This window comes from Amphiura filiformis, unplaced genomic scaffold (assembly GCF_039555335.1).
Source record: "Amphiura filiformis unplaced genomic scaffold, Afil_fr2py scaffold_331, whole genome shotgun sequence".
NCBI classification, from domain to species: Eukaryota; Metazoa; Echinodermata; class Ophiuroidea; order Amphilepidida; family Amphiuridae; genus Amphiura; species Amphiura filiformis.
The window spans coordinates 42,112-54,200 of NW_027305795.1; the positions used below are offsets into that span (position 1 = coordinate 42,112).

Sequence of the window (12,089 nt, forward strand, 5' to 3'; positions counted from 1 at the left end):
ATATTCCTTGAAAAATGCATGCATTGCAGGGTTAGATATTCAAAAAATGTTTATTTTAATAACTTTTTTAAAAATTGGCTAATCATGTAATGCTTAATGAAATTATCTTGACATCACTGAAAAAATTATGAAAATCGAGCAACGCGTTCGAGAGTTATGGCGATTTTATTGATATTAATAGATTATTTTTTCGCATCCCCTATACAATCAAGTGCAAATTTGCTGGGACACTTTCATAGTTCAATGACCCTCCCCGCACCCCTTATTCAATGTTGTATACCAAATGCCTCATTTTTTAAATGGCCTATATTTTTGCTCCAACATTGGTTGGTGGGGGTGGGATGGGATTCGAAATAGGTTGGAAACTATACAAATAAAATATCACATGGTGAACTTCATATGACCGGTTTTATTGAACAGAGGGCGCGAAATATGAACAAGTGTCCCAGGAAATTTGCACTTGATTGTAGCCCTTCTTCGGCTGACTCAGCCTGGTGTGGCTCTGAAGAGATACCGTTTGGTTTTTTACCACGTCTACAAAGAAATAAATTTGGATTCATCGTACGAGCATATACAGCAAGGGCAAGGGTGAATTTGGGTAAAAGGTGATTTTGGCCTTGGTCAGCACGACTCGTAACACTATATTGCTGCCAGTGTAGAGTACGCTTTCCATGCGCAGGATGTACTTGTACAAGAGTCTTCATGCTGTATGCCGGTGATGCTTTGAGATGAATGTATTGCAAAACTCACTGAATGTTTCTAATTGTAAACACATAATGCTGACATACGTACTAGTACATTCTTGAAATATTCACAAAATTGAACATAAAGGTCAAACGAACAATTTCAATGAGACGTTTGTCGCTATGGTCAACAGAACTGGCCAAAATCTTTATCATATCATTTCATTCACCGTCACCTTTTCAACCATAAACCCGATTAGTGAAGATTAAACCGAAATATGCAGTACTAAAACCATTATAGTAATCGATTACCCAATGCAAATTTCTTACCACGTGATAATATTAATCCAATGAGCGATCGAATTGTCCGCTACGGTCGACTAATCCAATCGATAATGACGCTATTGACATGTACGGGCGGAGCTCCACTGACTGAGTTTTGGGGTATTTTTCACTGGTTTGCTATCATTTACTTATCAAGGCGGTCCCCGTTATTATAAGGACTATGCTAATAATTTAAAGATTGACATGTAGAAAATAAACCATACTTGATTGACAGAAAGTACTAAATTTGTACCTATTACGGTTTCGTGGCACCCCTGTTGCAAATGCGACAAAGTCAGGGCGGCCCGGTGAAGCAAAATGTGCATTGGATTAACACGGGAGTTTGGATAAGATGTAGATTTCCTTTCTCATACAAATGTATGGTCCCCCGTTATTAAAGCTTATACCGGGTTAAAAATTCAGATATTTTGAAAAGAATAAATAATTGAAACATAGAGCAAGTACTATAATAAAATCATAGCTTTTATACTTTTTTGATATATGACGCTAACTAGTTCATCTCCTATATCTACAACACAGCGCTACCAGTACGGGTCAATTGCCTATTGTGAGTGCCCCTGTGTTGTGTGCTTATACATGTAGTTAATAATAACTGCATGATGATCTGCAAGTTAACTTTTAAGATGTATTTCAGTAAATTTTCAGTGTTCATGAGCTACTCAAGTCATATCTGGATCATTCTCCTTTCTCCTTTCCATTTCGGATAAGAATGGACCACCTATATTATAAAGTATGTTTAAATAAATCAAACACAATATATTTAGATGAATTGTGGCAACACTGTACTTTTATATGAAGATTCCCGACTGAAGAACTGAATGTTTACGAACTTTCCTTTCCCTGGTTCTCTATCACTTTGTGGCAGCGATTCTTCCACCCCCGTTCTCCCTCGAGAAGATTTGGAAGAATCGTACGCGTATCATTCGTATGACCTCCCAATTTCACATAATCCCATGCATCCTTGATTGTTTTTACCAGCATGTTCTTGTTTGTGGCTAGTGGGGACAGTAGACTTTCTCTTCCATTATGGACCACACATTTTCAACTGGACTGAGGCCAGGGCTGTTTAATGGCCAAATATCCATGTCCCAGTATGAGGGAAATATGGTACTATTTTCCCTTTAAATCAAAGATGCAACCCAGGCTGCAACCGGAAGTTATTTGTTCACACTGCATAAAATGGTCTGAAAATGAAAAAATATTGCTCCAATTTCACAGAGAAAGTTTCTACATGGAGGCTGAAATGTTGTCTTGAAAATTCATTGACACTCAGTGACTCAGATGTTTAGTGCTAATGATAACTACATGAGGGCAACATAACTGATCATATCTGCCTAGTCCATACTTATCCGAATCACCCTATATACTGCGCAAAAAAGTATCAGCACACTTAAAACAAAAGCAATATCTTAAACACACTAAGTCTAATCATGGACTGTAGAAACTACAGTCCATGGTCTAATTTACCAAATGAATAGTCAATATGATGACAAATTTAGCACGATGTAACGTTATCTCCCCAAGTTATACCTTCGGAGGTCACTCACATGGTACGGGTATGTGTGGCGGTCAATGGTCCCTTTCATAGGCCCTCCGGCAGTTCCTTAAGATCCAAATTTGCATCATACCCCAGTTCATTGAGCCTCAAACTCTGAAAATTTGAGTTCTTGAGCTCAAATTTAGAAGAAAAAAAAATGAATTTTTGGCTTCAAAATTATTAATTTGGCACAATTTTAGTTCATTATATACCCCACAAAAATGTTGATCCGGCACTCCGAATAAATAACAGAACATTTGAAAAGTGACAAAGTATAATATATAAGATGGGTGGGCAGTGGAGACTAATACGACTTATTTTGAAAAAAGGTGCCCTCAAAAGTTCTCAAACATAAGCGGTAAATTTGGTGTTTTTTTTTTTTGGGGGGGCTGTTGTGAAACATTTGTATACTGATCCCGATACTTGAAAAAACAGTAAAAAAGTAGGTATAGAAAAAGCCACCACCCGAAAGTTTGCGCACATCCCCGTACAATTTTTTTTAAAAACCAGTGGCGGCACCAAGGGGGGGCACGGGGACAAATGCCCCCCAGTCAGAACTCTTGCCCCCTGCCCTGTGGCCCCAGGTCCAAAATTGCGAACTTTATTTCCACTTTTTGCAGCAATTTTGTGCAAATTTTATTGATTTTGCCCGCCCCCCCTGAAATTCACTTTGCCCCTCAATGTCCCCCCCCCCCGAAAAAAATGCCTGGCGCCGCCACTGTCGAAGACCCCCCTCGAAATAATTGAACCGATTAACTTGTGTCTGGTTACTATTCCTTTTTAAAAGAATTTTATTTTGCTTTTCCAGTTTTGTAGCGCCCTCTAGAGTTCAACTGGGAAAACAAAAATAATTTTTTCAAAATGGCGTATTACCATCTGAAAATTAGATAGTCCGTTTCCTCGCAATTATTCTTCATATTTGGCAGATAATTACATTATATACTAAGTTTGCCCTTGTCATAATCAAACATGGTTGTTCAGGAACCGGTTCAGGTAGGTGGGAGATTGTTGCACATTTAGCAATTGTGTTTATATCATTTTACAAAACTAAATTTATCGCCGGATGTCCATTTTTGTCGGTCTGCGGAATTCAACGTACCATGTACAATGAAGTGAAGTCAACCGTTGTTTACAATATTATGGGAAGCAGAGTGCACCAAATGTGTGTTTTAAGACCTTTAACATTTTTTTTTTCGCAAGCAACAAATCTTTCAATTCGCGCGAGCGCCCTTGACAACTACCAGTCAGCGGTCGAATTCGATTGATCGCGATCGCAAAAAATGCGATGCAATTTCCATCAACTGGAATATGCACTTTTCCAAAATGCATAGCTAAAAGTGCTATACATAAATTTGAGCTAAATTCCACGTCGTATTTACCTCAAAAGTTCCCTAACGCATCGTGATTTGCGAGCCAAATTCCACATCGCATTTAAAAATTCCCCCAAAATCAAAAACATCACGCAGTTGGCATTTGCACATTCTCGTTACATCTGAGATATCATATCATGTGCATGCGTGCAGTGCACCCAAGTAATTCGAGCTTTGTACTAAGTCAGTAAGTGGTCATCATGGTCATTGAAAGGATTTAAAAGTTGCTCGAGAAGTCTGGCCAAGAATTTGCTCACAGATATAGCTTCAGTCACATGATTGAAGGCTAGAGAACCATTGCATTGCATTCAAAATCTAGTCGGCTTCGCTAAGTAAAGCATTTCGAAACACTGTGTAAAGCAATGGAAGTTCAGAAGTAAACATAGCCCCGATCACGACAGGCAATCGCATCACAAATGTAGTGCTAGACTAGTAACTAGGAAGATCGAACCCTAGTAGGCTAGTAATATGATAATCATTTGGTCGTTATAAAATGAGCTTGTTCTCTCGTCCTAGATATCTGGCCTATGTGATACACACATCCGAAAGTTGCACACATTTCCTAAATTAGCAATTATTATACAATGCTGTTGGTACATGTAGATGTTTTTCACTATTCCATTTTCTTCTGTTGCTTACTTAACGATTGATATCGTTGGTTTTGAAAAATAATCGGTACCGGTATAAAGGTGTTTACTATCCAACTTCTGTGGAGCGAAAAACCTAAGTCCTAATGAAGAACCGGATGTAAGTGCAAGGGTCAAACTTTATTTCGTAAATCCATGTGGACACTTTGACTGTAATACTGTATTGTATTGTACTGTAATTTTATAAAGATAGGAACAAATTTACCTTACATGTACATGTAATGTTTACAGTTTAACTTGATCAATTAGTAATTTTCCCGCAAAGTTAAATATGGAGAGGATGTCTACAGACTGTATGCCCAAATAAAGCATTCACAAAAAATACCCCCCCCCCCTAGAACTACAAAACATTTCTTTGCATAACGTGACATACATTTCGTTGATTTGGTAAATGTAAAAACCTGTGAATAAAGGAATCATTTTTCTACCCTCCCATTTTCAAATCAACCAAATGAATGTCAAGTTATGCAAAGAAATGTTTTGTAACTCCTAAATTGATTTTATCATTTTTGAAACACCGGCTCAATAAAACCTAGAAATACCTACATGTAGTACATGTCAATGAATCATTGTTTTATACTGTGCAGATGATTGCATGGGTGACTGGGTAATCGCATGCATATAAATTAAAGAAAACAAAAACACCATTAAATCAATCAAAACATTGACATTGTGAGTGTGTACTTACATTAAATGTACAATGTAAGGGATGCGGAAAAGTGCAACTTTTTCTGAAAGCAATTAGGGAAATGATTCCTTTATTCACATGTTTTTAAATTTTCCAAATCAACGAAATGTTTGTCAAGTTATGCAAAGAAATGTTTTGTAATTTTAGGGGGGGGGGGGAATTATTTTTTGTGAACCCTTTCAGGGTTATAGCTAGCCCAAGTTGAGTGCTGGCTAATTTTACTATCCAATTAGAGGGCTGGCTCTGGCTCTTTTTTTTTTAGTGCCGGTCGGTGCCGGTTACCCCGACCGGCGTGGCTATAACCCTGAACCCTTTATAATGTACATCTTCAATGCTTGACTTATGACACATCAAACTGATTTTGTTGTATTTTCAGGCGGCTATTTGGCAGTGCCTAAACTATTACGCATATAATGACGCTACATTCTTAGCAGAGAGGTTGTTTGCAGAAGGTAAGAAATATTGAAATTCAGACTTGGGATGAAGACCAACTAAAAGGTGATAAGATGAATGATGATTCTCACAAAATAATCTTCAAGTAATTTGTTATCACCCCAAAAAAATAATAAAAAATTTCTTAATCTGATATATTGGCCTAATCCATTTTAAATCTACCCTGTGGAGATTTTGGAAATATCTACCACATGGGGAGTATGAATTTCAAATATAATGAACACATTAAGCAGCTCCATTTCATGCACCCTCTGAGAAGTGAGTTTCAAATGGAGCTGCTAATGTGTTCATTCCATTTGAATCCCCCATGGAAGATATTTCCAACATCTCCCACAGGCATGACAGGGGTAGTGTGGATTTTAAATGGGATAGTCCTATGTCGTTAATTAGGGTTGGGTTATTCAGTGTATTTTCTGGAACGTTACAAGTTATGGTTAACAAATGTCATTTTGTTCTATCTTTATTTTCTCGCACAGTGGGATCAGATGAGGCTTTATTTTTACTGGCTACCTGTTATTACAGGTCAGGAAGCCCAATATAGGCGTACTTTCGCTGTTTCAGTCCAAGGGCTGTCCCACCGCACAGTGTCGATATCTTATGGCAAGGTGCTGCCTCGAATTGGATAGGTAAGTCTTTAAGGTAATTTTGGAGATCTGTTGAGGACTTAAAAGTCACTTGCAGGCTTTGCCGTTTGAGGAGAGCTAGAGCGATTACTCCCCATCACTCCCCTCAAATAAAGCTGAGGAGAGCTTTTTATTGCTCGCCTACCTTTGGTGTAACAATAATAACCACATACAGTACACTAAAATGCTCTCCTAGTGCTCTCCTGTTGCACTCACGGAGAGCGATTAAAAGCTCCCCTGCAAATTTCAAACGGCACAGCCTGACTTGTTTCATAAATTGGGACCATTGCCTTTGCAGAAATATCTACAAAGATATGAAGAAATGAAGAAAACCTGAAGGTTATATTTAAAATTGTTGAGATTGTGTCAGTGGCGTAGCGTCATATAGGCACAGGGGAGGGGGGTATCACGTGCCCCCAATCGATTGCAAAAATTAGAAAATCCCATAGGAAAATTGCCGAAAAATGGCTTGTGCCCCCCCAGTCAGACCCGGTGCCCCCCAATCATGGTCAGTGCCCCCCAATGTGATGACACACGCTATGCCACTGGATTGTGTTCCATATATTTGATTTGCATGACACTCCTTATGCCCAGGCATAAAGAATTCAGATTAGTCACACTCACGCAGGGCCGGATTTACCATTGGGCCAGATGGGCCCGGGCCCAGGGCCCACAAATTTAGGGGCCCCAAAAATTGCCTTGTGCGGCAGTTTAGCCCAAAAAACGCCATGTTTTGGGCCAAAATGGGGTAAAAAATTGTAAAATTGGCCTGTTATATAGTAAAATTCAGCTTCAATTTAGGCTAAAATATTCTAAAACTTCAATTTTTGGCTCGCTTCGCGCGCAAATGTCATACATATAGTACATCCAGCCGCTGACACCGTTGATCTTATACCTAAACCAAAACTTGGCCACTCAGTGCACATGCCTTCCTCACGGTGCGTTTGGGGCCTCCAAATTTTAGCCTGGCCCAGGGCCCCCCAAAAGGTAAATCCGGCCCTGCACTCACGAGGGTTGGAGCAAAGTTGAGTTTTCATCTTGCTGCTGATATTGATAAAATTAGTTGAACAACTGTGTGTGGTCTATAATACGTATAAGTTCCCCCCTAAATACTGTTTAAAATAAATCGAAAAATATTTGACAAGATGCAAACATGTAAGAAGGTATGGGTAGCCGTATTTGTTTTATACGTATGGACTAAATTATAGCGTAACACGTCATTGCGTTCAGTCATAATGGTTTATTATGTAAAAAAAGAGACTGTTTTAAACAGTGTTAAAAGCTGCATCTGAGTCTATAGGAGTCGGCTCTCAAACAATACAGTAGGCCAGGTCTATTCATGTGTTTGTTAAAGAAAACCTGACTGCTATGGACTCAGGTGCAACTTTTAAAACTGCCTCTTTTCTTACACAATTAACCATTGTGACTGAACGCAATGACGTGTGACGCTATAAATTGGTCCACATGTGTACAACAAATAGGGCGATACAGATCTTTTTACATTTCGTAAAATATTTTTTGACTTATTCTAAAAAGTATTATGGGGGGAACTTATAAGTTGTGGACCGTATCTAGTGTTTGATTTGGTTTTAACCTACAATTTTATTTCCAAACTAAGATCACTATGTGTATGTTGTTGCAGGTTGTCTGAAGGTGAAGCAGCATTAGCTGGCAGTAGTTTCTTAAAACCACACACAAGTGATGAGATTGCATCCGAGTTTGGTGAAGCGGGTCCGTATGCACTGGCATTACTCGCCACAATATGCGGCAACACAGAAAGGAAAACGCGGGCATCGGAAGCATACAAACACAGTCTCAAGTTGAATCCATTTCTCTGGTCGTCTTTCCAAGCTCTGTGCGATACTGGTAAGTGTAGTCTCCCTCTACTGGGAGGATGGCAATTTATTTCTTACATTTACAGCTGGCATTTTGGGCGGGCTCATGGGTACCCGCCGATATTACATTACCCGGCAGGAAATACCCTGCCTGGTGCCCGAAATAAAAAATAAAAATAAAAATTAATAAATTTTGATTTTTTTTTTTTTTTTTTTTTTTTTTTTTTTGCAATTTTTGTACCTGGGCACAAAATTACCCAAAAATGACACTCCTATTTACAGCCCTAGCTGTTTGCGGGGAGGAGATAAATTTAGGTGACCGCTTATAGGTTCAAATTTCAACCAGCCTAGTCACAAAGCTCCTGTGGCCAAGAGGTTTTAAGGTCTTGTAAACCTGAGGTCCTTGGTTCGATTCCCGGGCGGGATCACTTTTTCTGCTTGCTTCTTTATTATTTGCGACAGGGAACCTGGTTAAATAATATCTTTTTCAAATGTGGGTAATGTGTGAGTACATACATATTGCTTGTGAATGATTTGGGTGTGTATTCATGTTTGCCGCCAAATGCGGACTAAGCCAGGGATTTTCGGGCGGGCTCGCGGGTACCCGCCCAATATTGCATTACCAGGGCGGGCTCGGGGGTACCTGCCCGAGAGATTGCATTACCCGGGCAGGAAATACCCTGCCCGGGTACCTGAAATAAAAAATTAAAAAATTCATGTCATACTCTATTAATTATTTCAAAATGCATGCAAATTCAATGCATTTTTTTTAGGTCAACCATGAATGATCCTAGCATTTAGGTCTAGGTCCTGGGACACTACAAAATCAAAAAAAAAAAGAATGTTAAAATTTTTTTTTTCAATTTCGAATACACGGTTACCCGCCTGAAAAATGTCTTGCGGGGTACCCGGGCACAAAATTACCCCCAAATCACTCACACCCCTAATGCGGACACACACAATATTGTTCACCTTCCACTGTGGACATTCCTACAACCGAGGACCGTCCACGGTTTGAAACTGCTGTACATAACTGGATTCATGAATGAAAAATTTACCTAAAAATGAGTACCAAATATGTTTTTGAAACCACAGGTGAGAAGCCAGATCCAAGTAAAGTTTTCCAGGCAGCATCTGTGCCCAAGTGTCCAGTGCCACAGTTGGAGGTGTATCCTATCATAGATACAGAGAATCAGTCTACCATTAACATCATTAGTTCTCCTAGTGATTCAATACCGGACACACCACAGGTAAGTGGTATCCTATCATAGATACAGAGAATACAGTGGTATCCTATCATAGATACAGAGAATCAGTCTACCATTAACATCATTAGTTCTCCTAGTGATTCAATACCGGACACTCCACAGGTAAGTGCAGTAGCCAGCATGGAAGAGAAAATTAGGGAAGCAAAGGAAAAGAAAAGGGGCAGGGAACCTGTTTTCCACCAAAATACCCTGATTGCTCATGGGCCAAAATAGTGTAAAATACAAATAGTTCCTCAAACTTGGTTGGTGGGTGCATCTTGACCCGAGACAGAACCGGTTTGTATTGGTTAGTGGGTCAAGGTCACTGAGGTCATCTAGGGTTCATCTGAGGTCAAATTAGTAAAAACTGTCGTATGGGCATGAAACTTGGTGGGTGCAGTCAACATTTAAAGCCAAATTTGTGGAAGGTCATTTCAAGGTCACCAGGGGTCATCTGAGGTCAAATTAGTAAACACTGTCGTATTGGCATGAAAATTGGTGGGTACAGTCAACATTTAAAGCCAAATTTTTGGAAGGTCATTTCGAGGTCACCAGGGGTCATCTGAGGTCAAATTAGTTAAAACTGTCGGATGGGCATGAAACTTGGTGGGTACAGTCAACATTTAAAGCCAAATTTTGGAAGGTCATTTCGAGGTCACTGGGGGTCATCTGAGGTCAAATTAGTAAAACCTGTCATATGGGCATGAAACTTGGTGGGTACAGTCAACATTTAAAGCCAAACTTTTGGAAGGTCATTTCTGGGTCACCAGGGGTCATCTGAGGTCAAATGAGTAAAAACTGTCGTATGGGCATGACACTTGGTGGGTACAGTCAACATTTAAAGCCAAATTTTGGGAAGGTCATTTCGAGTCCAGGGGTAATCTGAAGTCAAATTAGTAAAAACTGTTGCATGGGCATGAAACTTTGTGGGTACAGTCACCATCAGCCAGATAATCGTGCCCAGCCGATAACCGCCAAATTCATTTACCTCTACCAAAAGTAATCGCAAAAGCAGGTGGTCACGAAAGCAGGCGAGACTCGTGGTTCGAGAACCGCCTTGTTTGTTTTTTCCCATATTTTTTACAAATATTTTGGCCAAAAAAATATTTGACAATGTTTCTACAACATTTTAGTGTCTTTTCATATAGAATGTTTTTAAAACATACATTTTAGAAATATTTCCATGTTCTCTTGGATAGCAAAAGAAGTTGTTCCTTAATAACCGAACCATATAAATTTTGTAATAAGCACACCATATATTTTGATATTTCAGGATAACAACACATCTTTGCTGAGCATCCCAATCTCCGGGATTAAACCTCTATTAACACCGAACTGTGACGTAGACCAGAGTACACCAGATACAGTATTTAATTGTCCTTCACTGCCTCCATCACGGATGATGAAAACTAGGCCCAGAGTAGCTCGCAGCGTGCTTGGTGGAGGAGGCTTGTTTAGTCCTCTCACTCCCAGGTAGGTGGTGGCGTGGTTTTGTCAATATTTTGTCACATAGCTGAATGTTAATCCTTTAGGTACATGTAGTTCTTAACTGGCAATAATTTAGTCAAATTTTATTACTTCTGCAATTTGAGGGGAAAAGGGCAAAAAACATGCAATTTTGCGTGATTTTTTTAACAATGTCAGCCACAAAATTCAAAGACTTGGCACAAATCTAAGCATTCAAAATCTTGATTATAGGCTATGAGTTTGCTCATAATTTTAATATTTTATGTTAATTTTGATATTTGCTTATATTATAAAATTGATTAGAAAATTGTGTTTTCCAAAAATTAGAATGCATAATCTGAAATTAGTCTTAGTATAAGTTTTTAGCCTTGATTGTCACTGTCACAGCACACAAAACACACCCTAAAAACACATGTTTTTGGCCCTTGTTTCCAAAAATTGTCAAAATTGTCAAATTTTATTTTTATTGCCAGTTAGAACCAACTAAAGGATTAGGATTTAGCTGTGTTTAATTTGACAAAACAAGATAATATTTCTTTAATCCCCAAAAAATTAGTGCTGTATTTTTCTGAAATGGGGGATACCTTAATACCTCACCTGAGCAACATTAAAATGACCACATCTCTGGAACCGTAAGTCCATTGGTGATGGATTTTTCATAAATTTAAAGCTCTGAAAATGGCACATTATAGTGAACTCGAAAACTGTAATAATGTTGGGTTTGCCTGTCAAATGACCCATTTTGCCTGGTTGGCAAAACGGAACCCAAGAAAAAAGCTTTCTCTTTCTTTCTTTTTCCTTTCCTTTCCTTTCCTTTCCTTTCTTTTTTCCTTTCTTTTTCCTTTCCTTTCCTTTCCTTTCCTTTCCTTCCATTCCATCCCATTTCCATTCCCTTTCCCTTTCCCATTCCCTTTCCTTTCCTCTTTCCTTTCCGTTCCCTTCCCTTCAAAATGCACCTGGGTCGTTAGGGTTAATTGATGCATATTGACATTTTCACTAGCATTTTATTTGGTCAAAAGTCAAAACAACAAATCCCTAACATCTTCCATTGTTTTCATTGATCAAGTTGTTGTACATTTGTTTCTGCTAGTTTTGGGGTATTACCGCTGGATACACCTAGCCCGGGTGACAGTTCTACCAATAGTTTCATTACACCATCGCCAAGTATAGACACGTCAACAGATCACCCTAAAG

General features: G+C 39.0%; 1 protein-coding gene across 1 annotated transcript; it reads left to right on the top strand.

The window, feature by feature from the left end:
- Positions 1–3,430: 3,430 nt before the first annotated feature.
- Positions 3,431–12,085, top strand: LOC140145497 (cell division cycle protein 27 homolog; the record flags this gene model as incomplete). Its single annotated transcript, XM_072167209.1, is given in 8 exon segments — positions 3,431–3,558; positions 5,647–5,722; positions 6,200–6,270; positions 6,273–6,349; positions 7,989–8,212; positions 9,277–9,431; positions 10,702–10,901; positions 11,986–12,085. Coding segments are annotated over 8 exon segments (927 nt in total), but the record flags the coding sequence as incomplete, so codon positions are not given.
- Positions 12,086–12,089: the final 4 nt, after the last annotated feature.